The sequence below is a fragment of the Protopterus annectens genome, chromosome 5.part1 (genome assembly GCF_019279795.1).
Source record: "Protopterus annectens isolate FY-2018-M chromosome 5.part1, PAN1.0, whole genome shotgun sequence".
In the NCBI taxonomy this organism is placed as follows: Eukaryota; Metazoa; Chordata; order Ceratodontiformes; family Protopteridae; genus Protopterus; species Protopterus annectens.
In genome coordinates, this window is record NC_056736.1 from 710,084,438 (window position 1) to 710,112,045 (window position 27,608).

The window sequence follows — 27,608 nt, forward strand, 5'->3', positions numbered from 1 at the left end:
CCCAAGAAGGGAAGATATCATTGATCAGTATCAGCAAGAAACTACGATCCCTCTTTAAATCATCCAAGGCTAGTTTTGAAAGAAAAATTGCCAGTGACTCCAAAGATAACCACAAAGCATTCTGTAGCTATGTCAAGAACCTAAGTGGAAACCTCTCAGATCTGCTCTGAGTTAGTGCAGAATGGCACAAAATACACTGAACCGACTGATAATGCCAGCAGTCTGGCAGACAGGTTTAGTGCAAAACTTCACCCCCCTCTCACCCCCTAAAGGGCCGATAACCATACCAGAAGAATGTAGGGCCCCGTCAATCACCAACACACAGGTTAAAACAGCCCTATCCAAAGCCAAAAACACAGCTTCAATGGAACCGGACAGTGTCCCAGGCTGTGTCTTACAAGAGCTCCAAAATGAACTAACCCCTCACCTAAACACACTGTTCAAACTCAGCCTCTCTACAGGCTACATACCCACAGAATGGCGCACAGCAACAGTTATCCCGCTCCACAAAGGACCCTGGGAACTATCGCCCTATAAGCTTGACTAGCCTGGTCTGCAAGGCTATGGAGCGCATCATCATGGAACTCTTTAACACAGACATTGGGAGCCTCCAAACCTTGGACCGTACCCAGTTTGGCTTTGTTAAGGGCAGATCATGCCTCCTAAACCTGGTGGACTTCTTTGAGACAGTTACCAAGGCATCAGACGAGGGAAAGGAGGTCCACACAGCCTACCTAGACTTCACAAAGGATTTCGACACCATTCCCCATTCTAGTATTATAGACAAGCTCACCAGCTTGAACATAAACCCCTACATCACGAGATGGGTTGCCAACTGGCTCATGGATAGAACCCACATGGTGAGAGTTGCAGGCTCTATGTCTGACTCTAAACCGGTTACAGGTGGCGTCCGTCAGGGCTCAGTCGTAGGAACCCTCCTGTTCGGTAAATACTTCTCAGAGGTACAGGCAAGCATAGGAGGATTTTGGCCGACCAAGTTTGCAGACTACAAACTAGGGGCCATAATTGATTCCCCGGCTGATACAGACACCCTCCAGAAGGATCTCACTGAGACAGATACCTGGTGTCAAAATCATGGCCTCAGACTAAATGCCAAAAAGTGCATAGTCATCCCCTTTGGAAAAAACAAAGTACCCACAAACTACCACATAGGTGGTAGTCCCCTAAATACAGAAAATGTAATAAGGGATCTGGGGACCCAAGTAGATAGTAATCTCTCCTCTGATAATCATATTGCCAAGGTGGTTAGAAAATCCTTAATCCTTCTATGTGGCTCACCTAATCACAAAAGGGTTCACATCTAGAACAAAAGAGGTTATTGTGCCTCTCTACTCATCACTCATTCGACCCATCATAGAATACAACGCCCCATTTGGGATGTACCTTACAAGACACCTGCAACAGCTGGAAAGACGGCAAAAGTACCTCACCAAGAGGATTACTGGCCTCAAACAGATGCCCTATGCAGCCTGACTCAAGAAACTTCAGCTGTATCTGTTGCATACCGCTTACTCAGAGGTGATCTCTGCCTGACATGCAAGGCCATGTCCAACCCAGAATTGATGGACATGCTCCACCTAAAAAAAAAAAAAATTCCAGAGAGCCACATGCTCTAGGGATATAAACTTCACCACAACAATAAATAGGACATGCTGGAGGGATAAATTTCTGTCCGAGAGATTCCTCATGCTTTGGAACAGGATTCCAGTATATATCAGGCAGAGCCCCTCACTAACACTCTTCAAGAGAAACCTTGATGGGTGGATGGGAAACAGAAAATTTGCCCTGGGCATCACTGCAGTGGCTCTGCTGGACAGTGGTGGAGGGAACTAATGGCTCTGCTGGACAGGGGCACAGGGAACTAATCTAAGGGAGTGGTGAAAGCCAACACAGTCTGGCTAGGCATATAAATGCCCTTGGGCAGATAGCCTAGTACTTACCTATGAACTTATGTAGAAGTACACATAAAAAAAAATATATATATATATATATATATATATATATATATATATATATATATATATATACATATATCATATATATATATATATATATATATATATATACATATATCATATATATGTATGTATGTATATATATATATATATATATATATATATATATATATATATATATATATATATATATAGATATATATATACGTTCACTACATATGACAGAAGCCCATTTGCTGAGACCAAATGACCGAAAGTTCATTTGACTGAAAACCCATATGACCGAAAAACAGCACTGGCAGGTTTATGCCCTGTTCCCCACCGTAGTGCGACCCTGGAGTGGGAATATAAAGTTAGGGGGGTTGTGGGGGGGCAGAGCCCCCCACATTGTGGGGTGTCGGGGGCTTAGCCCCTCACATAATTGCAGTTTATGCACTATTATATACATGTGTATCCATTAACAATACATTAAAACATATAACATCAGTAAAAACTGGTTGTATAATGTGGGGGGGCTGTGCCCCCCACACCCCCCCCAACTTTATATTCTCACTCCAGGGTTGCATTACAGTGGGGAACAGGGCATATATCTGCCAGTGCTATTTTTCGGTCAAATGAGTTTTCGGTCATTTGGTCTTAGTCAAATGGGCTTCGGTTATATGAACTTTCGATCATATGTATTGAATCCATATATACTATATATATATATATATATATATATATATATATATATGTATGTATATGTATATCATCGGAAAAAAGAGATCTATGTATATCACACATGTACGACAAAAACACATTCTCACCTGTTAAACACATACACAAAGCAACACATACTGAAGATGTTCTTCATGTTTCACTGTTGCAGTCATTACATTTGGGTAATCTGCTGGCAGGTTTCCCTCAGTCGGCCTGATTAACAAAGTCTTGGGTCCTGCGTTGGTTGCTGTCCCTTCTTCCATGACGTCAGGTCGTCAGGGGTATAAAACATGCAGCCGACGCCATTACATCAGTCTTTCTTGCCGCGCGGTGCCCGAAGCAGAAGCAGTTCGCAAGTGCCGGTCGGCCGACACCTGAAATTTTCGTTTTCGAGTTTCAGAACCAAAGTCTTCAACTAAAAGCTAAGTACCCCGTTGGGGAAACTTTTCTTGCTCCTTATCGATGTCAGTAAAAGTTAATAATTATTTGTGGGAAGCAAATACCTCATAAGGATTTTCATTTGTACTGTATTCCTTGCCTAGGCCCTGATCATAACGTACCTTGTTGTCAGTTTTGCGCTAGATTTAATCAATGCGCTATTAAACGTCGGTACATTTTTGCTTCTAAATATTTTGGCTGACAATTTAACTATCCAGAAATGATGTCGGTTAGCAATCCGACTACCGGAATACCTAAAAAACAAAAAGAAAAAGACAGAGACAGGCTGTTGAGGTCCAAAACTGACGACGACACTTCTAAGCCAGTCGCTAGTTCGCCGGTACTCAGTGAGGTGCTTTCGCAGCCCCTAATGCCCGCTACATTTGATTCACAGGCATCTACTGAGACCCATTCGGAGTATGCCGTGAGATGTTTTAAGTATTGAACTCGCGGATGTCTCTACCTTAGATGGGTCCGGAGCCGCTGTGCAGTCACCAGCTTCTGAGGGTGTTTTTAGGCCTAAAGATTTGTATATTAGACCAATGCCATCTTCAAAACTAAGGCCAAAATCTACTTCTATGTCTAAAAAAATCGATGCTTGGGCCACGTGTGCAGGCCCCTATGCCTTAAAAGCAAATTATCAAAATGGCTGAAGATTTAATTACCTTGATCAGGGGTAGCCAACCCCCTCCTGCTAAGAGGCCTAGGCAAGACATCGATTATGAATCTTCTGATCAGGATTGTATTTCTTCTGATTCTTCGACTGAACAGGATTTATCTATACTTACTTATGAGGACTCTGACGCAGAAGATTCCATTCCTTCTGCTTCTCCCTCTGAGCTTTTCTCTTTGGAGAAACTTTTCAGAATCTAGTATGACTCCTGATTCTCTGCCTCCGGCTCCTAGTAAGCCAGACAGATAATACAGGGTTCCTGACTCCCACAAATTCCTTTTCAAAAATCCTACTGCTGATCCTGAAACCATTTCTCAGGGTCCCAAGGGCATTAAGGCCTCCACTGCTAAAAATCCTACCCCTTCTGCTAGAGATTCCAGGGCGCTGGATAGATGGGGTAAGAAGGTTTACACGTCTGCAACCTTGGAAATCAGGGCTTTAAACTGTCAATTTCATATGCTTAAATATCAACAGCATATCATGGGACTACTTAAACAGAAATTGATGTTAATCTCTGTGTGGAAAATAAAGATTTGCAGATTTATTACATTCAGCTGAACAAGTTGGAAAACGTACTTTGCAATGTGGTTTTGATTCCTTGGAGGACTCTTGCAGGGCTGATGTAACTGGATATGTGCTAAGAAGGCATGCTTGGCTCAAAGAGCAAACTCTGCCTGACCATGTTAAAGCAAAATTGTTGGATGCTCCTTTACAACAGGACCGTCTCTTTGGTAATAAGGCTGAAGAAGTGTTAAAAAAGATGGAAGATAAAGCTAAATCTATGCAAACTGTGAAAGATTTCTTACAAGTGCAACCTCCAAGATTTAGTAGGCACTGGCCTACTTAGAACTGGTCCTTTCCAGTCCCTTCGAGAGCCACTCAAGTCAAGTCCAGACATTCCAAAGGCTCCAGGTTTCAGTCACAAGGAACCTTTTAGAACAAAACAATGGGGGTGCCTCCGCCTCCAAATCTGGAAACAACAAGGCACCTCCCTATGGTAAACAGTCTCAATGACTTCCCTCTGCAATCACCAAGCACTTACTTTTAGCTGCCCCCTTGGGAGGAAAACTGGCACTTCATGCACGAAACTGGCAACTTATTACCCCGGACAAATGGGTTTTAAATGTAGTATCCCAGAGATACAGATTTCATTTCCACACATTGCCAATCCCAAACGGATGGCCAGATCTGCCCCCAAATCAGTGGGCAGAGGCCCAGAAACAAGTTCTGTCCCTCTTGAACATGGGGGCTATTCAACCAGTACCAGAATAGAAAAAGGGACAAGGTTTCTATTCAAGACTTTTCCTGGTACCCAGAAAAGACAAATCATGGCATCCAATTCTGGACATATCCACTCTAAACACATTTCTGGACATTCCAAAATTCAAGATGCTGACTCTTCAACAGTTACTACCTATGCTAGGCAAAGATGCCTGGTTGGTAACTCTAGACTTAAAAGAGGCTTACCTTCATATCCCAATTGGGGAATCTTGCAGAAGATACCTCTGCTTCAAAGTAGGCTGCTTGCATTACCAGTTCTGTGCACTGCCCTTTGGCTTATCTGCTGCGCCCAGGGTCTTCACAAAGTGCCTGGCTCCAGTAATTACATTTTGCAGGCAAATAAATATTCAGATATATCCATACCTGGACAATTGTCTAATTCAGGCAGAAAACAAGGACATTCTTCTACAGCATCTGGCATTTGTAAAAAGGTTTCTAACTTGTCTAGGGTACACCATAAACAAAAAGAAATCACAACTGGTACCCTCTCAAAAAATTACATTCCTGGGTGCAGGCTTGAATACAACTGCCCAGATGACTTGCCTTACGCCAGAAAAGCAAATTCAATTGGGGACTTACTCCAAACAGGTGGCCACAAAAACCCTGCTATCTGCAAGACAAATTCTGCAAGCCTAGGGGTTCATGGCCTCCTGTATTCTTCTAATTCCATATGCAAGACTGCATATGAGGAAACTTCAGTGGTACTTAAAATGTTTATGGAGTCAACATTGTCACAGTCTGGAAACAATGATTCCTATCATACCTTGCCTGCAACTAGAGTTCCTATGGTGGGCAGAGGAGTGCCACCAACACAAGGGACTGCCATTCACTCCACCCCCTGCCGCCCAAACCCTAACTACAGACACATCAGACTATGCTTGGGGGGTTCATCTGGCAAGAAAGTGTATTCGGGGCAAATGGAGCCCAAATCAAATGTACCTACATATCAATCAGAAAGAGATGCTAGCTGTACAGAATGCACTGACAGCCTTCAAGGACTAACTTCATCCACGACAACTAATGATAAAGACAGACAACACCACAGTTATGTGGTACATAAACAAGCGGGAGGTACACATTCCTACCTCCTTTGCAGACTAGCCATGGCATTGTGGAACACGGCCTTGACCTACCAAATATAACTATAAGCTCAATTCCTGCCAGGAAAGCTAAATACTTTGGCAGACGAACTAAGCAGAAATCTTATGGACCCACACGAATGGAAACTGGAACCACAAGTTTTCAGCATATTGACACTCAAATGGGGGAGTCCAGACATAGTTCTGGGGTGAGGCAAAAAGATCTATCAGCTGGACAAATTCTTCACAAGAATTCATCACAAAAAAGCTTGGAAAGTGGATGCTCTATCCTTCAGCTGGAAAAACCTATCAGTCTATGCTTTTCCTCCTCTGCCTCTGTTCTCCAAAGTTCTACTAAAAGTCAGACAGGACAAACCAAAAATGTTTCTGATTGCTCCAGACTGGCCTCGCCAACACTGGTACCCATTCCTGCGCAATGTGTCAGACCTACCTCCATGGCACCTGTCTCAGTCACCATACCTACTGTCTCAGCAGAACTACCAAATTCTGCACACTCTGCTCCAAACTTTGAATCTTACAGCATGGCTAATCAACTAATTTCACTCCTGTCATCCCTCAGCAAACCTGTGATGGATGTCATTTTGGAGGCAAGAAGGCCTAGTACTAGAAAATCTTATGCTGACAAATGGAAAAGATTATGTGCCTGGAACCAATCACAAGGAATCAGCACAGCAATGCCCAATATTCCTCAGATTCTGCAGTATTTAACTGATATGCTTCACAAGGGCCTATCTTTTTCTTCCATAAAAATCCATGCCTCAGCCATTTCAGCTCATTACAACACAGAACCTCCCCTCTTCTCTCATCCTCTGCTAAAGCAGTATCTCAGAGGGGCCAAATATTTAAGACCTCCCAGGAGAGCGCCAACTCCTGCATGGGACCTCAGTTTTGTTTTGGAAAAACTCACTCTCCCTCCTTTTGAGCCAGCTGCTACTGCGGACCTAAAATTTCTCTCCGGGAAAGCAGCTTTCGTTTTAGCAGTCACTTCAGCTAGAAGGATTTCAGAATTATAGGCTCTTATGGCAGTGGAGCCTTTCATTATTTTTCATCCGGACAGGGTGGCTCTCAGGACCAATCCATCTTTCATGACTAAGGTGGTATCCAGTGTGGCTCTTAATCAGACCATTCATCTGCCAACTTTCTTTCCCAATCCACAGAACAAGGGTGAGCGGATCCTGCATTCATTGGATGTACACAGACAACTTAGATTCTACTTAAACAGGACAAAATCTCTAAGAAAATCTGAACAACTATTGGTGGCATTTGCTGCAGGGGCAGAGGGAAAGGCTATTTCAAAGCAGACCATTTCAAAATGGATAAACCATTGTATTTGTTTCTGCTATATGCACCATGGTAAACCTATCCCCAAGGGGATCCGATCTCATTTCACCAGGGCTGCATCTACTTCTGCAGCCTTTCTCAGAGGGGTTTCTACCAGAGACATTCTAGAAGCTGCTACCTGGAGCTCAGTTCATACGTTCACCAAGCATTACCATTTACCTCTCTTCTCTAAATCCAGAGCTGGCTTTGCCACTGCTGTCCTGCAGGGCCTTATAGCTGCTCCTAATGCTGTATAAATCCATCCTCCCAACCATAGCTTTGGGATTCTACCCAAATGTAATGACTGCAACAGTGAAACACGAAGAACATAGTACAGTTGTGTACACCTACCATAAATGTAGATGTTCGAGTATATTCACTGTTGCAGTCCTGGTTACCCACCTTCCAGCCCCCTGTTTTTCTCTTACTATACTTCTTCTTTCTTTTACTATGCTTAAAAGTCTTTTTGGTGTATTTGCTTTTGTTTGGAGGTATATTTTTTTGTGTTTTAACTTATATTTTGCTCTCCATTTGGGGGGCACCTGACATCTGGGGAAAGAAAAAACTGATGTAATGGCGTCGGCTGCATGTTTTATACCCCTGACTACCTGACATCATGGAAGAAGGGACAGCAACTGACGCAGGACCCAAGACTTTGTTAATCAGGCCGACTGAGGGCAACCTGCCAGCAGATTACCCAAATGTAATGACTGCAACAAGTGAATACACTCGAACATCTACATTTATGGTAAGTGTACACAACGGTACTTTGACTGTATTCCACAGAAAGAAACAATGTCCTCAGGAGCTTAGTTCTTACAAGACTCCATCACTAAATCACTAAACCCGCCTTAAACACGTTTTGAACATGGGAAGGGAAGCCCCCCCCCCCACACACACACACAAACACGTTACACCCCCCAAAAAGCTTGTATTACCAAGTCAAAGATTGCATTCACTTCAGAGGTAAAGTGCCACTTGGGACTGTGGAACCTGGCATTTAGCAAAGCACATTTGATGATTCGACTGGTGTGCACAATTGACAAAAGTGTTCACTCAGTGATAAGTTTGCAATGCATTTGATGCCCTTTGGTAACCATATGTACTGTTATCATGGAACCAAGCCTGTATAAAAAATAGGTTGTGCATCTGAAAGTAAGCTGTAATTGTTTATATGTCTATCTGTTTGGCTATAAAACATTTTCTCAAATATTTTATTGATGAAGTAAAGGTCAGCTATGGGTCTCACTGAAGTCATGTGGAGATACAACTTTGAGTAAAGGAATGACATTAGTGTGTTTAATGGTCCAGGTATAATTCATGAGATGAGGAAGTGATTAAAGTGAGAGAGGAAGGACATAGATTTTAGTGAGCCAATATTTTAAGAATGCAGGGCGTAATGTCCTAAAGGTAGCCCCGTTTTTTTTTTTGTTTTTTTTTTTCTAGCTTCTTCTGCAGTTTTGGGCAATTTTTGGGCAAATTTCTCTGAAGTGGAAGGTTTGGCCAGGTTCATCCAGAGAGTTTTATAAGTCAGTCGTGTTTAACTGTAGCTTGTTGAGCAGGATGGGAAGTTGGCACTGTTATTTGGTTGATAACTTTGGTAAGCTGTAAGGTAATGCAGCTATTCTATCCATTAACAAAGGAGAGTTTGGGGCTTTTAGTGTAGTTTTGTTGTAAATGTATAATATGGCCCATTACATTTTCAGGGTTTGACAGCAGTGCATCTTGCATTTTTTTAAGATAGGTGGCTCTTGCTGAGTTTGTTTCTGTACTCAGAGTTTCCTAAGGTATGAGAATTCGTAGTGAAAATTGTTGTGTAGGAGTTTTTTTCCCCGAGTTGTGTTTCTTTATCTCATCAGTACTTTAGTGTGCTTATAAGTCATGGGCATGTGCATTTGATTGGGAAGAGTAAAACGTACTGGAGTGAGCTGCTCCAAGAAGTAGGTTCGAGCATGGTTAAGACTATCGTGATGAGGAGCTCATGCCTTACTTCTAGGAAAGTCTGCAGGGTTGTTTTCTATGGTTTCTGAGACTGTTTTTGATAATGTACAAGTGATACTTTCACTAATATCTGGTGAGAATATATTCTTCAGTATTGTTCTAGCAGGGTGATGGATGAAGGAGGGAGTGTATGTTGCCCTTAGATGGAGGTTTGTATGTTTTCTTAATGTTGTTATAGGTTCATAGGTAAGTACTACGCTATCTGCCTTTGAGGGTGATTTTAAGCCTAGCCAGTTTCCCTTTTTGTGCTTGAAATAACCTGTCCCATTTGGTTATAGATTGGCCTTGCCCATCCCATGGTCAGTAATGTACAACTGGGATCATACCATAGATAATTTGAGGGGACCCGTGCATGGGATAAAGTGTTCAGGGGCTCCCTCTGTCCATTACTAGTACAGGGGGCAGTCCTAGGGTAAATTTTCTGTTTCCCATCCATAGATCTAAGTTTCACTTGAAAATGGACAAGGATGAATTTTATTTTATGTGGATGGGGGAGTCTGTTCCACAGCAGAGGTATTCTCTGCAAAGTGTACCTGTTCCTCCGAACTGTTCTGTTGATGTTGCAGAAGAGGTTTAGATCCCTAGACTGAGTATTTCTGATGCCGTTTGACTTGCTGATGTCTAGTAAATCCATCAGTAAGGGGTCTGAGGATGCCGTGTAAAGCCAGACACAGGTCACCTCTTAGCAGTCTGTAGGGTGCAGAGTATAGTAACATGGCTGGCCTAATGAGAGCTGAATAAAGGAGGACAATGCCATCCCTAGATGTAGACATAATCAGTTTGTTTATAAGCTGTGCCATATAGGACTTTCTTACAACAATAGGCACATGTTGGTCAAACGTTAGGTCACTGTTTATGTCAGTTCCCAAATCCCAAACAACTGGGTCAGCTCTCTGGTAAGTATTATCAATGTGGTAGTTCCCTGGGGTAGATGACTTCCCATTTCAGACCATGATTTTAGCACTAGTTGCATATTTGAGACAAACCTTCCTGCAGGATGGTTAAATCATTTAGAGATTGCTTCCTAGCTTGTAGTCATCTGCAAACTTAGCCAGCTAGAGCCCTTTTGTATTAACTTTGATTTCAGAACAGTGGATGTCAAACAGGAGAAGTCCCAGCACAGAACCCTGGGGAGTCCACTGATGACTGGTCTTTTGATGGTGGTAAATTTCCCTACTTTGACTATGTGCATCCCCTACTTTGACTATGTGCATCCTGTCTATGAGCCACTTCACAAGCCAGTGGGTGACATAGGGGGTTGTTTAGCTTTTCTGCTATGCCTAAGTGGGGAATTGTGTCAGAAGCTTGGGCCAGGTTCAAGCTTGGGCCAGGTTCAGGTATGCAATATGTACCACTTTGCCTTCATCCATTGTTTGGGGATCTTTTCAGATAACTCCACCAGGTTAGGCCTGATTCCTTCAAATTTTGGGCACCTTCTCTGTTAGTATTGGTTACTATTTGCTTGCAAGATGGCAATGTTTAAGGAATTTCCGATAAGCAGTAGAAAACCTACTCCAGTCCTTGTATATAGTCTGTTATTTTTGTAGAGAGAGAATGATTTTTCTTGCTAAAGCCTGGTATCAGAACAAAATGCAACACCATTACTTGATTGAGGAAGAGAAATGAAACTTTTTTTTATTCCAGGCATGACCACCTTAAAGCACCCATCCTTGCATCCACTTGAGCCATTCAGTACTCATTTAGGAACAAAAGTAGGATCAGTTCTTTCCTACAGCAAGATAAGAGCTATGTGGCCCACCCCCAACCCCCCTCCAGTAGATGAGACCCCAGTGTTACAGAGCAGGCCATGTGTTCATTCAGGCCCTTCATCCAAGTTTCTAACCCCTGTAAGTGGAAGGCATTGTGCACTGTCATAGCTAGATCATTTAGAATCTTGGGCAGTCACCAGAGTTGTGCTTCCCTCAACCTGAGGTTGAGGATCAAAACAAAAATATTTCACCAAGCTGTAACAAGCAGTTCATACAGTGACACACAGACATTTAAGTATCAGTGGGATGGCATCCTCTGCTGCTTAAATGTCTGCTGGTACTAGCGCTGGTGATCGTGCCTCCTGATACTGTATGCCAAGAGTAGCCATCCCCTTTACCCCACCCTAGCTACAGTACTGGCTTTGTGTTTAATAGTATTGTTTTATGGAATGATTGTTGTGTGATCCATTGTAGTACAGGGCATTAGATATGGAGATCACTTGATTTCTCATTGTTTTGGGAGTCCATCCAGCATTCTTAAAAGGCCAGTGCTCAGGGGAGGGTATTTACAGAATATTTGGCTTCATTATATGTGTACCTGAGGTGGAGAGATGCAAGCATTTTGTTATTTGGCTCACTTGTATAATCGTACCTCAAACCACAATTCATATTAACAGTCATCTCACAGTGGTCATTTAGGCAGTCCTGGTCTTGGAGAGTGCTCTTAATCTGAAGAAGCCCAACATCACATCATGTCATACAATTTAGGATCCGTTTTAAAGTCTGTCAGTAATACAACATTGTGTCTCTCTCAAACTAACCCAACAATGGAGCTGTGGGCAGAAGCACAGACTATAAGAGGTACCTTATAGGGGAAAGAATTGTATGGACCGATGGAGAATACAGACTGCACGTGGATTACAGACTGCTATTTGATGGTTTAAAAATATGGCTCTAGGGATTCAATACTGATGTGGCAGTGGTGGTGGGGGGGTATTATAGCAATAACCCACGCCTGGGTGTGGGTAATGCTGGATTTACCCACGGTTGGCGTGGTTTGGTCCCGAGGGCGAAGCCCGAGGGACCAAACAACCGTGGGTAAATCCAGCATTACCCACACCCAGAAGTGGGTTATTGCTATTATACAATGACATTATTTAAGAAAAGAAATAATTACTTTTCTTAAATAATGGCATTGTATAATGCCTCTTTGCTGCCCTTCCGCAGCTGTCTGGTGTTCACAGAGTTCTGATGTACTGCATGCCTACGCAGTACATCAGAGCTGTGGGCAAAAGCAACGGAGAACGAAGATCTCTGTTGTTTTCTCTCGCTATGTTAAATGGGTTTAACATAGCGAGACAGTTTAAATAAGCAACGGAGATCTCCGTTGCTTATTTAAAGCTGTCTCGCTATGTTAAACTCATTTAACATAGCGAGACAGGAAAAAAAAAAAGCAAAGGAGGTCGCAAGATCTCCGTTGCTTTACTATTGTGTCGCTATGTTAAAGGAGTTTAACATAGCGAGACAGCTTTAAAAAAAGCAACGGAGATCTGCGTTGCTTTTTTTAAACCTGTGTCGCTATGTTAAACTCTTTTAACATAGCGAGACAGTGTTTTATACTAACGGAAGGGCGACCGGACCTTTTTCCGTTAGTATATTGAGGGATTTACAACGGGCACGCTGGTTGGGCTGGCCAATCAGCGTGCACGTTTTAGAGGAGGCATTGTATAATAGACGTTTGGGAGCTAGACAGCAAAAAAAAAAAAAACCTAAGCTGGGGTTTGGCGTAGTGGTTAAATGTTTCTCTTACAGATGAGTGGTACAAGGTTTGATTCTCACTAAGGGAAATTGTCTAAGCTTAAAATGGATCACAAAGGTAGTTGGCCTAGTACTTGTCCATAAACCTATTAAAAAGCATTCCTTTCTTCATTCATGAACCTTCTTACAGCTTCAGCAAAATGGTATCTTGGAACTCAGGGGTTTGTCTTCAAGCTTACTGCTTGTGACATTGAATACTTTTATGACATAAATTAATGCTTAAAATTTCAAAAATAAGTATTTAGTCCAGAATTAATTGGTTTGTTGTACTTTATGGCTATATAAATCACTGCTGTTTGGTTGGTTGCTGCATATGTCTACTCATTTTGGCTGTACATTGACTTCTTGGATACTCCTTGTCTCTTGAAACAACTTCTCTAATCCTACCCAAGTTAACTAAATATTCAACAACTGTTATTACATGTAGTAATTCTACTGCTTGATTAATTGGTAAAAGTTTGTATATAATCTGTGATGTGTAAATGTACTTAACAAATGTCAAATAAATAAATAAAATCAGACACCACTGTAATCTTTGTGTTTGGATGCTGACAGTGGAGGTTTTATTGCTTGTTCACCTGCTTAGTGAGGTGTCTTCTAGAAGCCTTTGCAACCATGACCCAGCTATGAGCTGTCTTGTTTATGCAGTTGTAAGAAAGGAAGCATTGCGTATGAAAAGAACACGTTCATTCATGTGTAATACCGCTAGCAGAAAAAGGTGTATGTTCAGTAGAAGCTACGTTCTTTCAGTCATACAATATGTGTAATTGGTGTACAAGTTTGTTATACTGCTCTCTGAATACAGCAAGCTGTTTTCAGAGAATGTAGTAAAAGCTGATGCTTCCTGCTGTTATTCATGGAATGGCCTGATGTAGTCAAGGTGTCTTAAATAATCACAAAGATTTTAACATAATGCATTTTCTCTAGATGAGTACTTGAGTTTAATAAGTGGGAAGGCGGTACTTGCAAGAAACCCTGTTTCATAGGTAAATTTAGAGCATTTTGTAGTTGCAGGAGCTTGAATTCACCTTTGTAATTAAGTTGTAAGTAGGGATTAATATTTTTGGTGTCATAGAGGAAAAGACCGATGTTCTTTTAGTTTTATTATTGTCCTGGAGAAGCTGGTCACGCTAATGAGTAGTGGTGATGTTTGCTGTTGAGTTTCACAGCCATTGTTTGGCAGAGTTGTAATTATTGAAGTTTGACCTGTTTCAGGTTAACATTGTGATGTGTATTCGTTTGCCATAGTGTAAAAGGTAAACTTATTTTTGTGGAAGGTGTGTAAGTTGGAGCATACCACATTACATTTGTGGTAGTAGGCTATCTTTTGCAGTGGCATTTCTGGCTTTGGGGGTACAAGAACGTGAGGTTTTCTAAGCAGCAGCAAACTTCAGCTGTAATTGCCTGTCAGAGTGCCTTTTGTGTACTTAGACTGGTAAAAAAACATTATCCTAGAGTCAGGCCAAGATATTTGGAGGTGTTCTTTCCAAGGGTGACTCAGCAAAGATACCAGTCTGTATTAATAATCTTCCCAAGTTTAGGAAGCCCCTTTCTGGGTACCCCTTCAAGGAAGTTGCTTGTAAATGCTTTAGAGACAGTCGCCCAACTTTTTTTCCTTTGCCATTTAAATCTTCTTTCTCATGTATTCTCTTTTTAGTCTCTAGACCTATCTGTGCAATCTGTTTTATTTATTTATTATTTTCTTGCTAACTTCCATTTAAGCCCCCCCCCCCAATTCAGTTTGAAACCTTTTGAACTTTTGTGAAGCAATTTCATGTAACCAAACTATTTTACTGTTCATGTAAGCTGATAAAACCTGATGTAAACCTGCTACTTAGAAATGTATTAAAAGTGTATAACTTTCTACTTTAGAAAATTCATGTACAGTTTTTGTCTAGTTCTACAAATGTGTAAACTTATCCCTGTGCCATATCTGAAGTGTATAACTTAAATTTACTTGCATTGCTTATTGCCTTTGAGCCTGTGTTATAGCTGAAAAGGGTCTTTGGATCAGTTCACCTACCTGGTTACCAAATAAATAAAATACAATGCTGTGTAGTGCCGTAGTACTACCAAGCATCACATGCTTTGTTTGTCATTATTGTACAGTAGTTTTTTTAAAGAATTGTTTCGACAACTGGTATGGTGCAGATATGATGCATTCTTTTATCTGCATATAAAGTCCTAGACAGCCTCTACAGAGGTTCTGAGTTTGTCAAGTAACTACACTGAAATATTGAAGAAACTTTTTCTTCCTAATTAGCAGCAGCAGCTTGAAGAGGTACCATCGAAGAAACTACGTCTGACAAAACCAAGCAAATCCGCTGCCCTTCACATTGACCTGTGCAAAGCTACCACATCCACTGATGCATTGCAATATCTGCTTCAGTTTGCAAGAAAACCTGTGGAGGCTGAGAGTGTTGAAGGAGTTGTACGAATCCTCCTGGAACATTATTATAAGGTAAGCCAGGAAACAGTGCAATGTGTACGTTTCGATTTATTGTTTTATTTATTTTACAAGGAGACAATGATTCTGATTGTAGAAGGGGTTTTTAGTTCTGTCTTGTCTGTCTATTTCTGTTGTATGGCATTAATGTATTTGGTTATTAATTTTAAGAGCTTGCAGTCCTTTTGAATTTGCTGTCCTTTTAAGTGCTTTTGAATTTATTGATCATATCCACAAAAAAATCATAGCACCAGTATTTCTCATAATATATGCACTTTTAGGCTCTGCAAAATCAGGATCTGTGAAGTTCTTAATTTTTTTTAAACAAGAGATCTCTATTAAATTATCATGTATGATCTAGACAATCTTAGATTTATATAAATGAAAATAAACCACAGCGACACAACCTCAGTTGCAAACATTGTACATTGCAAACCATGCCGACTCAACTGTAGCTGCGAACATTTATACGTCACTTATATCCAGTCATTGTCAGTCAGCCGTTACATAGCTTATTTATATCCTGCCTTCTTTTAAACCTCATTCCTCCTCTGCATGTATTGATACCACACTTCCCATTTTTCCTGTGCAATCTGCTCCTACACTTTTCTAAAGATCCCAGTTCCAGTTGTTTTATCTCTGCTACTATCTTCGGTACTTCTAGCAAAGTTGGTTTAGACGTTGACTTCCATTTTCCAGTAATTGTTTTTTTTGGCAGCCATTATAATTAGACTCAACAAGACCTTACTGTGTCTAGGCAATTCTGATTCTGTATCGTAGCTCAGAAAAATAATCACCCTAGCTACTTCAATTTGCTTACTCAGCGTCTCTGAAAGAACAGTCTACAGGGAATCTTTAAAGCTTCTCAACTCATTATATTCCCAGAAAGTATGTTCCCAGTTGCCTCTTTCTTCTCTATCATGCCTCCAACATTTGCTGTCTACCTGAGGAAAAAATCTTTGGAGTCTGCTTGGGGTATAAAAATACCTATATAAACACTTCCAAGCAAAGATCCTGAATCTTCTAGACTTTGTTGCATATTTGGGAGACATGCATATATCCTCCCTTTGTTTCTTGTGAATTGCTTATCCAGTCTCTCTTCATAATCCTTCCTAACCTCCTCTGATTGATTCTTGCAGTTATCTCTTTTACTTGCTCCACTAATTATGTCCTTCTTAATGGCAGCTTCTGTTTTAGATTCTACTAAAAACTGGACCAGTGTTGGTCTTTTATTTAGGAGCCCCCTGTTTCTTTTTCTCTCTGTCTTTGCCTATATTCTGATAGCAATCCTTGATAGGGAAGGGAATCTCTAACCTGCAGTCCAAATAAGATCTTGGCGTCTTCCCTTTCTATTACCTGTCCTTCTGTTGTTATTTGGTCCAAATACCTTGCTTCCTTTGCCAGTTTTTTCCAGTATATTCCAGCCCCCTATTGCCTATGTCTGTATCCCTAATTGTAGTCATCCCTATTGGTAGAATCTTCTTTCTCCATTCCCATGTTGACTTAGTTCTTAGAATACCTTCTGCTATACTTTATGAATATAATATTCTGTATAGTTATTGTTCTCCTTAAAGGTCTGCATCCAAAATCCCAGTCTCTCCCTGTTACTTGAGGTTCCCCCTTTTTTCATCATCATCTCTCTTTCCACTTAGATTTATGTTTTTTGGCTTGTGGTAGGTATAGGAGCCTTAATCGTGTTGCTCTGAAGTACCCCTTCAACTTGAGTAATCCCAAGCCACCTTGTTCTGTTGGAAGAATAAGCTTATCCCACTTGACTCTTGCCATCTTCCCCTCCCAGATAAAATCGTTCAACTCTTTATTATTATCTACAACTTCTCCTCTGGTTGATGAAAATATGCCTGACCTGTGTATAAGACTAACGGGACTAAAAACAATTTAACTGCTTGTATCTTACTATCAATATCCATGTAACAGAACTTCCAATCTGAAGTAGTTAACTTAATTTTATCTGCAACCTGTGGGTATTTGAATCCGAGCCAGCAACTTTACAAGCATCTGCTCCAAGCTCCTCCCCCTTACCCATAACCATCTCCTGCCTTCCCTCAGATCTTGTTTGCCACTTCATGCATCAGCTCTGAGCCTTAGGGTTTTCGTAAGTGCTTTTGGGTTATATTTTTCTTGTGTGAGTGAAAAAGTGTTTTTCGTTAGTTCCTTTTCCTCCCCATAAATGCTTGTTCATCGGTTATAAACAAAAAAATAAAGTTTTAGTTTGTGAGTTATTGTGTAGGAAAACCCAAAACCACGCAAGTGTGGCCAAGTGCACGAACTAGACCAACAATCCAACACAACCAAAGTGGATCAAATTTCATTTATTAGTATAAAAGGTGGCTGACCATCACAGCAAGAGGTTCTCCGGTTCAATCCTCGGCTGGGGTGCCTTCTGTGTGGAGTCTGCATGTCCTTCCTGTGGTCATGTGGGTTTCCTCCCACATCCCAAAGACATGCTGTAGATGGATTGGACACTCTAAATTGGCCCTAGGTGTGAGTGCGTGCATGTGTGTGCCTTCTGTGGAAGGTTGGGTGCCGGGCTGGCAACTCGATACCGTAAAACTCCACTGCTAATCATGGGCGGACAGGTGATCCACTGTGGCGGCCCCTAATCGGGAAAAGCCGAAAGAAGAAGAGTATAAAAGGTGGCTGACCTAAATACAACAAACCGGTTTCGGCTTTAAACAGCCTTCCTCAGTGTTAATACTTGAAGAAACACACAGTGTTTAAATAATGCATTCTAAATTGCTGTTGTCCCCCTACTGGTGCATACCAAATCAATTATGTTCATTCAGGCCAGGTTTAAAGAGAACTCCCAATCTTACTATCCAGCCTGACACTCTTTCATTGAGTTTGCTATGCCATCCTGACTTTCACATTCTGTTCCCCTGAATTTTGTCTATAATAGTGAATTGGAATTTTACAGTATGATGGGTTAAGGTATGTTTATAAAGGGCATTTGTAAGCCTTTTATTCCTCATGTTACTTAGATGCTCACTGATCCTAAATCTTAGATTACCTTGAGTTCCTGGGATCTGACCAGTTCAGATCCGAGCAGCTCTCGGGGCTGAGGACAGGAAGTCGGACCCGAGGGGATGGAGGTTTCTTCGGCTCCGACTTTGTTTGATTCGGGCAGTTCCTTTGGAGCTCCGGCTACCCTAGTCTTGGCCTTGATCCTCATGGCAGACCTGGGAAGAGCTTCCTCCTTGTTGGGTGCTAAGGAGGTGCACTCTCCATCGGCGTTCGACATGGTGGAGAGGGTTCTCTCCCAAGAATCAAGACCCCAGCCTATTTCCTTGGATTCCACCCAGATTCCCTCGGATTCGGTTATGACTCCTTTCATCTTGTCTCAAGGACAGCCTGTGCTAGAGGAGCCCCAGGCGGTTCCCCTGGAGGAACCCCCTGCAGCTCACAAGCCCTCTTCAGAGAGTCCCACTGAAAAGGAACCTCATAAGCACAAGTGCAGAAGGAGGCACCTGGACTCCCCTGAGTCCCTTACAGAAGACACTGATTTAGATGAAGGACAAGGTTCCCCCAGGTCACCTCCCGAGGATATCTCATTTGGAGGCATCATGGAGATCCTCCGCCAGAGGGTAGGTTGGTCAGCCCCAAAACCTTCTACGGATGAATCAGTGTTCCTGGAGGCTTTTGGCATGGGCGCATCTATGTCCTGGGTGTTCCCTCCGGTGGATCCCTTGGTGGATCTCATCACCACGTGGGCATGGAAGGAGCCTGACACCATAGAGCTGATACTTAAATGCCCGGACAAGATTCTTTCTCCACCCTCGGACAGACAGGCATGGTATAAGGGATCCCCTGTGGATGCTATGGTGGTTGTAGCAGCCACCAAGAAAGAACTGGCTCAGGAAAGTTCCTTGGTCCACCCTCCGGACAAGGAGTCCAGGACGGTGGATCAATTTGGGAAGCGAGTTTATTCTTCAGCGACGTTTTCCATCCGAGCGCTGAACTATTTGGCACGTGTTATACTACTGCTGCGAGACCTAGTCACGGAGTTAGCTGAGTCGCCCTCAGAGTCTTTGTCGCAGGAGGACAAGCGTCTGTTCTCCACGAAAATGTTGACTCTGAAGTCAGTATCAACACGTGCATGCACCTCCTTTCCCATGCTATGGAAGGAGCAGCTAGAGCGGCTGGGACCGGCGTAGCTATGAGGTGACATGCTTGGCTCAGACTATGTCAGTTTGCGGACCCCTTCAAGGCGTCTTTTACGAATGCTCCCTTCGATGGTTCTCTTTTTGGGAAAACTGTACGTGACACCCGTGTCGAGAGTGAAAAATACGGGAAGACCTTGTCTGCCGTCGGAATCCGCTTCTCTAGTCCACAAAGATCCTTTTCCAGGAATCAGGAGAGGGCAAAAGAAGACGTGGTTCTGGAAATCACAGTTTTCCCGGGACTCTCAGGACAACTCGTCCCCTAGAGGCAGAGGAGGACATGACAGATGCTGTCCCAGAGGCAGAGGGAGGTCCGAGGAACTTTGGGTCTAGGGAGCCCTTCTCGGACGGGCCTCTGCGCAGCATCCCTGAGGGGGTTGCTCGACTGTCCTACTCTGGAGGCAGTCGGGGGAAGATTATCATTGCACCCAATGGCATGGGAGTCCATAACCGCAGATCATTGGGTGCTTCAAATAATATCCAGAGGTTACACCATCCCGTTTGTTGTCCCTCCAATCCAACCAAAGCACTTCCCAGATGTCCCACCCACTCAAAGGGAGAAGGCAATGCTAGAGGTTTCCAAGCTGCTTCACAAACGAGCCATCAAACCCCCCCCCCCCTCCCGATCAGTCCGGGTCAGGCGTTTACTCCAGGTTCTTTTTAGTGCCAAAAAAGACTGGGGACCTCAGACCCATTTTGGACCTGTCAGCCTTAAACCTGGTTGTCGCCAAACAGAAATTCCGGATGGTCACCCTGCAGTCCATTCTACCTTATCTTCGTGAATGCGACTGGATGTGCACGATAGACCTCCAGGACGCTTACTACCATATCAAGATTCACAGAAGCTCCAGAAGATTCTTTCACTTATGGCTAGGAGCCAATCATTTCCAGTTCAGAGCCCTACCCTTCGGTCTTACCACAGCCCCCAGGGTGTTTACCAAGGTAATGGCAGTCGTACCGGCTCACCTGAGGCTTCAGGGGATTCAAGTATTCCCTTACCTAGACGATTGGCTCCTCGCTGCTTCCACCAAGCGTAGTCTTTGCCAAGCCAGAGACTTCTTCCTTCATCTTGCAGACCTGCTAGGGATTACTATCAATGTTTCCAAGTCCCTCTTGGACCCAGTCCAGATCTTGGACTTATCGAGGCACAGCTGGACACCCTTCGACTGAAAGTCTTTCTAACTCCAGACAGGGTCCAGAGTCTACGGGCTCATGTATCAATAGTTCTTGGCCCCAGGTTACCGAAGGCAGGCAACGTTCTCAGAGCCCTGGACTCTACGGCTGCAGCAGTCTCTATCCTCCCCTGTGCGCATCTTCACATGCGTGTTCTTTAATGGACTCTAGCCATATAGTGGTCTTGGCTAGATCTCCCCATGGAGTATCAAATTCAAATCGGCAAAGCCTGCAGGGCGTCACTCCTCTGGTGGCCCTAATCCCCGGAGATCTAAGCGGGATGCCCATTTGTTTCACCCACAGCCCAAGCCACTATGACCGCGGATGCCTCCCAGCTCGGGTGGGGGGGGGCATTATCTGGGAAGGACGGTCCAAGGCACGTGGTCCGAGATTGAGACTAGATTGCACATCAGTGTTCTGGCGATGAGCGCAGTGCTTTTAGTGTTGCAAGTCTTCCACACTGTTCTTCCTCTGGGGACTATTGCAATTCAGTCATACAACATGTCTGTAGTCTGCTACATCAACAAACAGGGAGGAACCAGATCTTACCCTCTATGTTGTGAGGCCATGTGAGTGTGGGAGTGGGCAATCTCCACCAGTCTGTTTCTGATTGTAACACACATCCCGGGATGCTCCAACATTTTAGCGGAGAGATTGAGTCTGGCTATTCTAATGCCATACGAGTGGTCTCTGAAACAGTCGATAGCAGAGGAGAGCTCTTCCATGCGTGGGGACAGCTTTGCTGTGATCTCTTCGCATCTCCTTCCAATGCGAAGTGCAGCGAGTTCTTCGCTCTGATTCCCTCACCAGAGGATCCCCCCAGAGATGCTCTAGTCCATGCTTGGCCTCCCGGGTTACTGTACACTTATCCCCATTACCACTCATTCCAAAGTTTCTTCCGAATGCTTGCCGACTGGGGTGCAAAGTGATCCTCATTGCTCCGTTCTGGCCTCAAGTGTGGTTCCCCTTCCTCTGGTCTCATGTTCTAGCTCCTCCTTGGATTCTGGATCCCTGCCCGGATCTCATTTCTCATCCCTTGGGCACCTGTCCACCCAACTTGAACAGCGTCAAGCTGACAGCTTGGTTGCTCCAGTTCCCTTGATTGCCAGGACTCCTGATCTTTTGTCTTCAGTGAAAACTATTCTGGTGGCGTCTTATAAGGCTTCCACTAGGAAGATTTACCGCAGTAAATGGAAACGATTCTCTATTTGGGCTTCTCAGAGAAACCTGGATCCTTTTACAGCCCCTGTCTCTGCAGTGTTGGATTTCTAAGCCAGCATTTTTCAGCAAGGGGCTAGTTCATCCACTGTGAAAGTGCAAGTGGCAGCTATTTTGAATTTCCACGTTGGTGAAAACATGAATGCCCTGGCCTCTTCTAGACTGTGTAAGGCTTTTCTTAAAGGCACCTCTCTTTTGCGTCCTCCAATTAAGGACTCTGTTCCTCCTTGGGACCTTACCTTTGTTCTCCAGGCTTTAGTTGCTCCCCCCTTTGAACCTGCAGCATCAGTAGATTTGAAGTTCTTATCCTGGAAGACAGCCTTCCTAGTAGCCATTACGTCGGCTAGGAGGGTTTCTGAGCTTCAGGCTTTGTCTGCCATGCCCCCTTACTAAATCTTCCATAAGGACAGGGTTTCTCTCCATACAAACCTTCTCTCTTACCAAAAGTGGCTTCTGAATCAAACATTAATCAAACAATTAGCCTGCCTGTTTTCTTTCCAAATTTTCAGAACAAGGGTGAATATAAACTGCATTTGCTAGATGTTCATAGACAACTTTGTTTTTATTTACACAGAACAAAGCCCTTCCGTAAGTCTGACCAGTTATTTGCGTCTTTTTCTAAGCCTTTTTTGGGTAAAGCCATCTCCAAGGTTTCCTTCGCTAGATAGATTGCACTATGTATTTTGCAGATTTACAAAGACAAAGGTTTGTCTCCATCTGGTCCTGTTAAAGCTCATTCTACCAGATCTATGGTGACTTCTGCTGCCTTTTGGTCTAGGGCCTCATTGGATGACATTTGTGCAGCAGCAACTTGGGCAAAGTTACATACCTTCAGTTCTCATTATAAGTTGGATTTGATCTCCAGGGGGAGAACATCCTTCGGCTCTGCGGTGCTCAGGAATATCCTTCCATGAGGGCCTCTCAGTAGTTTGAGTAGCTGGGGACTCTGTCCCACAGGTTGCAGATAAAATGAAGTTAACTACTTCAGATAAAGAAGTCATGTACTCACCGTAACGTTCCATCTGAGTAGTTATACTTCATTTTTCTGCAACCTTCCCACCCTCCTTCCCCCAAACCTGCTCATGAGATTTTCAGGTATGTTTCTTTGCTGAGTTGAGTTGCTGATTGGTTTGAGTTGCAGCAAACTCGATCTGAGGGAAGGCAGGAGATGGTTGTGGGTAAAGGGGAGGAGCTTGGAGCAGATGCTTGTAAAGTTGCCAGCTCAGATCCGATATGGATCCGAATACCCACAGGTTGCAGAAAAATGAAGTGTAACTACTCAGATGGAACATTATGGTGAATACATAACTTCTTTTTTTCTCAGTTTTTGTATTATATTTTGTTTAGTCTCTTCCCACATATCCTTAGCTGCCACACCAGTATGATTTTTAATCCATACTCCTTTTATCATGTCTCAGTAAGTATGGCTGTTGCTGGACCAATTTATATGTGGGTACATAATTTACTGCTATTGCTTTTGTTTTAGCTTCATTAATTTTGTATCCTGAAAAGTTTTGAAATTGTCTCAATATGTTCTTCAGCACTGTAATATCCCTTTCTGGTTTTGTCAGGTATAAAATAATGTCATCTGCACGTAGAGGCAGCTTTTCTTGACTACTATATCAATTATATCTTTGAATTGCTGAGTCCCTTATTTTTTGCCAGTGGTTCTAAATCTAATGCAAATAACAAAGGGGAGAGAGGACATCTCTGCCTGATTCCTCTGCTCAAACAGAGGTTATCAGAGAGGACCCCACCCACGTTAATTTTCTCCTCCGATCCCTCATATATATTCCAAATCAACCTTATAATTTTTATTTTTTATTTTACATTTGTTGACCGGGCTAGTCCAGCTGGATATATGTCCATTTTCAGTGGAGGCCCGGGGAGAAAAGCTCCACAAATTACAACAACATAAAAGGTCAAGACAAAGACAATAACAGTATAATTTGGTACATAAGTTTTAACAATTATAGTACAAGCCTAAGATTATATATTTTATATTTCAGTAGGAAAAAGGAAAAATTTATCTAAGAATAGATGAATAAGACTAATACATTTGTATTAGAAATGGTGTAGTACAAATCTTTATAACATATTACAAAATTAGATACACCTAGTAATTTATGATACGAGATACTAAGGTCTCACAAAAACCTAAGAAAGAAAAACACTAGAGATCAATAGATAGAGTATAGAAGAACAGCAAACAAGGATGGATTTCTAGTGTTATTTAACACATAGGTTGTGATACTATATGAAAGTGTTTGATCATTCCACAGTATATACTTATTTACATGAGAAAAATCCTAAGGAAGGTTAAGCTCACTAAAAATTAGTGAGACAACACAAGATCATGATAGGCTAGGAATTGTGGGAGTCTAGTTAATAGTTAGGTACTTAGTCTGGGTTAACACAGGAGCATAGCCAGTGTGATTTGAGGTAGGGTTTAAGCTTGCTTTTAAATAAGCTGACAGAGGATATTGAGGTTAGCTGGCTTGGGAGGATGTTCCAGGCTTTACCTACTGTATTGGAGAACAAGGTGTCACCAGCTAAGTTGTTGGATTTTGATATTTGTACAAGTAGGTTATTAGCTGAGCGTAAGGTCTTGAGGTTATTATAGGGGATGACTAGGGATGTAAGTATGGGTGTATTTTGAGGTAAATACAGGATCTTATGGGCTACTATTAATTGATTGAAAAGTATTAAATTTGGCAGCTCTAACCATCCTAACTGATTCAGATTGATACAGTGATGAGTTCTATAGGAGAACCCAGCTGCAAATCTGGCAATATTGTTGTAGGAGGATGTAAGTTTACTCAGATTACTTCTACATATTTTGGTATAGATAGGGTAGGCATAGAGCAAGGTAGAGATGAGGTGGGTACGAGCAATAGTAACCCTGGTTGGAGGTGTAAGAAAGGGTTTTATTCTATAGAGGGAACCTAGTTTCTTGTTTACTATTTTTATGGTGTTATTAATGTGAGGTTCAAAGGACAAGTTGTTATCTATTAGTACCCCGAGTAGTTTGGTGGTTGGTTCCGGAGATATTATAGTTCCATCATTTGAAGTAATAGTAAAGTTAAGTGGGGAGGTTCTGTGGGTGGGGGTAAATAGTAGCATTTTTGTTTTTTGGGGTTAAGGATAAGACGTCTTTGTAGGAGCCAGTTTTCAACTGTACTAAAGGTCATTTGGCTTAGTGACTGAAGTTTTGATTGAGAAGCAGCAGCGCATATGAGTGTGGAGTCGTCAGCGTATTGGATACAGTCAGCTTGAGGAATTACAGAATGAAGGTCATTTGTAAAGATGGAGAAGAGTAATGGGCCTAATATAGATCCTTGTGGGACCCCTAGAGTGACTGGGACATGGGAAGATAAAGTATTTTCCCATAGTACAGCCTGTTGCCTGTTATGTAGGTATGAATGGAACCACTGTATAGTATGGTTGTCCAATGACAGGTTTTTGAGTGTGTCTATAAGGAGGTGGTGATTCACCATGTCAAATGCTTTGGACAGATCAATAAAAACAGCTGAGGATAGAGTATCAATATTACGATTGCTGTTAATATGGTTAGTGAAGGATAAGAGAGCAGAGGTGGTGCTATGAAATGGTCTAAAGCCATGTTGACAGGGTGCTAATAAATTGTGATCGAGTAGGTAGGTTAACAGTTGTATGTGTATACATTTCTCCATTATTTTTGCCAAAGGAGATAGAATAGCTATGGGCCTATAATTGGACAACTCTTTGGAATTACCTCCCTTATGCAGGGGAATTATGTGAGAGACTTTCCAGATTAGGGGAATAGATCCTTCAGAAATAGTTCTGTTAATCAGGATGGATATGGGGTAGGCTATGACTTTAGCAGCTTTTTGCAGGTATTCTGCAGGTAATTTATCAGCAGAGAGAGTAGTGGGTTTAAGTTTCTGTATGAGGTTACAGATAAGTGAAGTGGGCACTGGCTGAAAATGAAATTGATGAGAATTATTGGTAAAGGTTGTGGCAGAGCCTGGGATGCTAGGGGATAGCTGGTTGGCTAGGGATTGTATGGTTTCAGTGAAAAGTATTAAATGAGTCAGCTATTTGGATGGGATTGTTGTGATCAGAGCCAGAGGGAGAGGGAGTACTTGAGCATCCAGGGTGTAGGAGGTTATTGATACCTCGCCAGAATTTTTGGGGATTATTTTGGTTGGTTTGTTGTAGTTGGTAGTAGTAGTTTCTTTTATCGGCTAATATGGCTTTTTTTGTTTCATTTCTAAACTTTCTGAATTGCAGGTGGTCTGAGGAGCTTTTTGTTGAGCGCCATTTGGCCCATTGTTTATTTCTTTGGAGGATTTTTTGTTTGGTCGTTTTGGTGAGCCATGGAGCCGGTTTGGTTCTAATTCTAACTTTGCGTAATGGGGCATGGCTGTCTAAAATGGTTAGAAATTTAGAGTTAAAGTATTTCACAGCATTATCTATTGGGAGGTATTTCAGGGGTGACCAGTCACAGGTGACTAGTTCAGCTTGAAAGTGAGCAGGGTTAAAATTGTTGGTAGTGCGAATAGTTCTACAGATGGCAGAGTTTAGGATGACAGTTTTTGTTCTGATTAAATAGGTAAGCAAGTGATCACTTATGTCCTCAGGGAGGGTGCCTGTTTTATAGTTTAGTTGGGGGGGTATTAGTGAGTATCCAGTCAAGGGTACTAGTTTTGTTGTTAGTTTTATTGGTGCGGGTTGGGGATGTTATAGTTTGGGTAAAACCATATACGTTGATATGTGTAGAAGGCTGCTCAGATATACAGGAGTTCCAGTTAATGTTAAAATCTCCAAGTATAATGGTTTCTTGGGGGTAGTTACTTGAGAGCCAGCTGAGGATCCTAGGATACTAATTGTATCAGGGAATTCGCTAGGTTGGGAGGGTGGCTTAATGGCTAAGGTGTTTGCTTTACAAACACAAGCTGCAGGGTTTGAGTCTCACAAGGGATAATTGGCTAGGTTTAAAATGGCTCACAAGGGCAGTTAGCTTAGTACTAAACTATGAACTAAATGCCTCCATTGCTGTGGTTATACAAAGTCCCAGTTTACTCTGTCAAATGCTTTATCTGCATCAAGACCCACCAACAACAGTGGTGTTTTCTTACATTCTGCTTTCATCTGGATCATCACTGCTCTGTTAATGTTGCCAAATGTTTGCCTCCCCTCCACAAAACCACATTGATCCATATCTGTCAATTTTGGCATCACTTTTGCCATTCGTTTAGCCATTATAGATGTAGTATTGAAATGGGACTGTATGAAGCTGGAATTGATAGATCTTTACCCTCTTTAGGTATTATAGCTACCACAGTTTTCTTCCAGGATGTTAGTACTTTTCCTTATCACTTTTTCCCCTCACAGCTTCCAAACTTCCAGAGGGATGCCACGTATTCCTGGGGGCTTTGTAGATTGGCTATACATCACCAGTTTTTCTCATCTTCTCCTATCCTGTTAGTAATTGAGCATCCTCTAATCTTGGCATAGTTAATTCTTCCATAAACATTTCCTTTTGTATCTTTTCTTGATTCAGACTTTCATAGAATATTTCTAACACTTCTACAGG

The 27,608-nt window shown here is 42.4% G+C and overlaps 1 protein-coding gene across 2 annotated transcripts in view; it reads left to right on the forward strand.

Annotated features, from left to right (window-relative positions):
* The window catches only part of INTS4 (integrator complex subunit 4), a 1,189,969-nt gene that overhangs the window by 106,797 nt on the left and 1,055,564 nt on the right, over positions 1 to 27,608 (forward strand). Inside the window, exon 2 of one of the 2 annotated variants that reach the window (XM_044073339.1) lies at positions 15,279 to 15,476. In XM_044073339.1, the coding sequence (XP_043929274.1) occupies positions 15,279 to 15,476 (198 nt within the window). The remainder of the gene's footprint in view (positions 1 to 15,278; positions 15,477 to 27,608) is intronic. The other variant, XM_044073340.1, reaches the window with a different exon arrangement.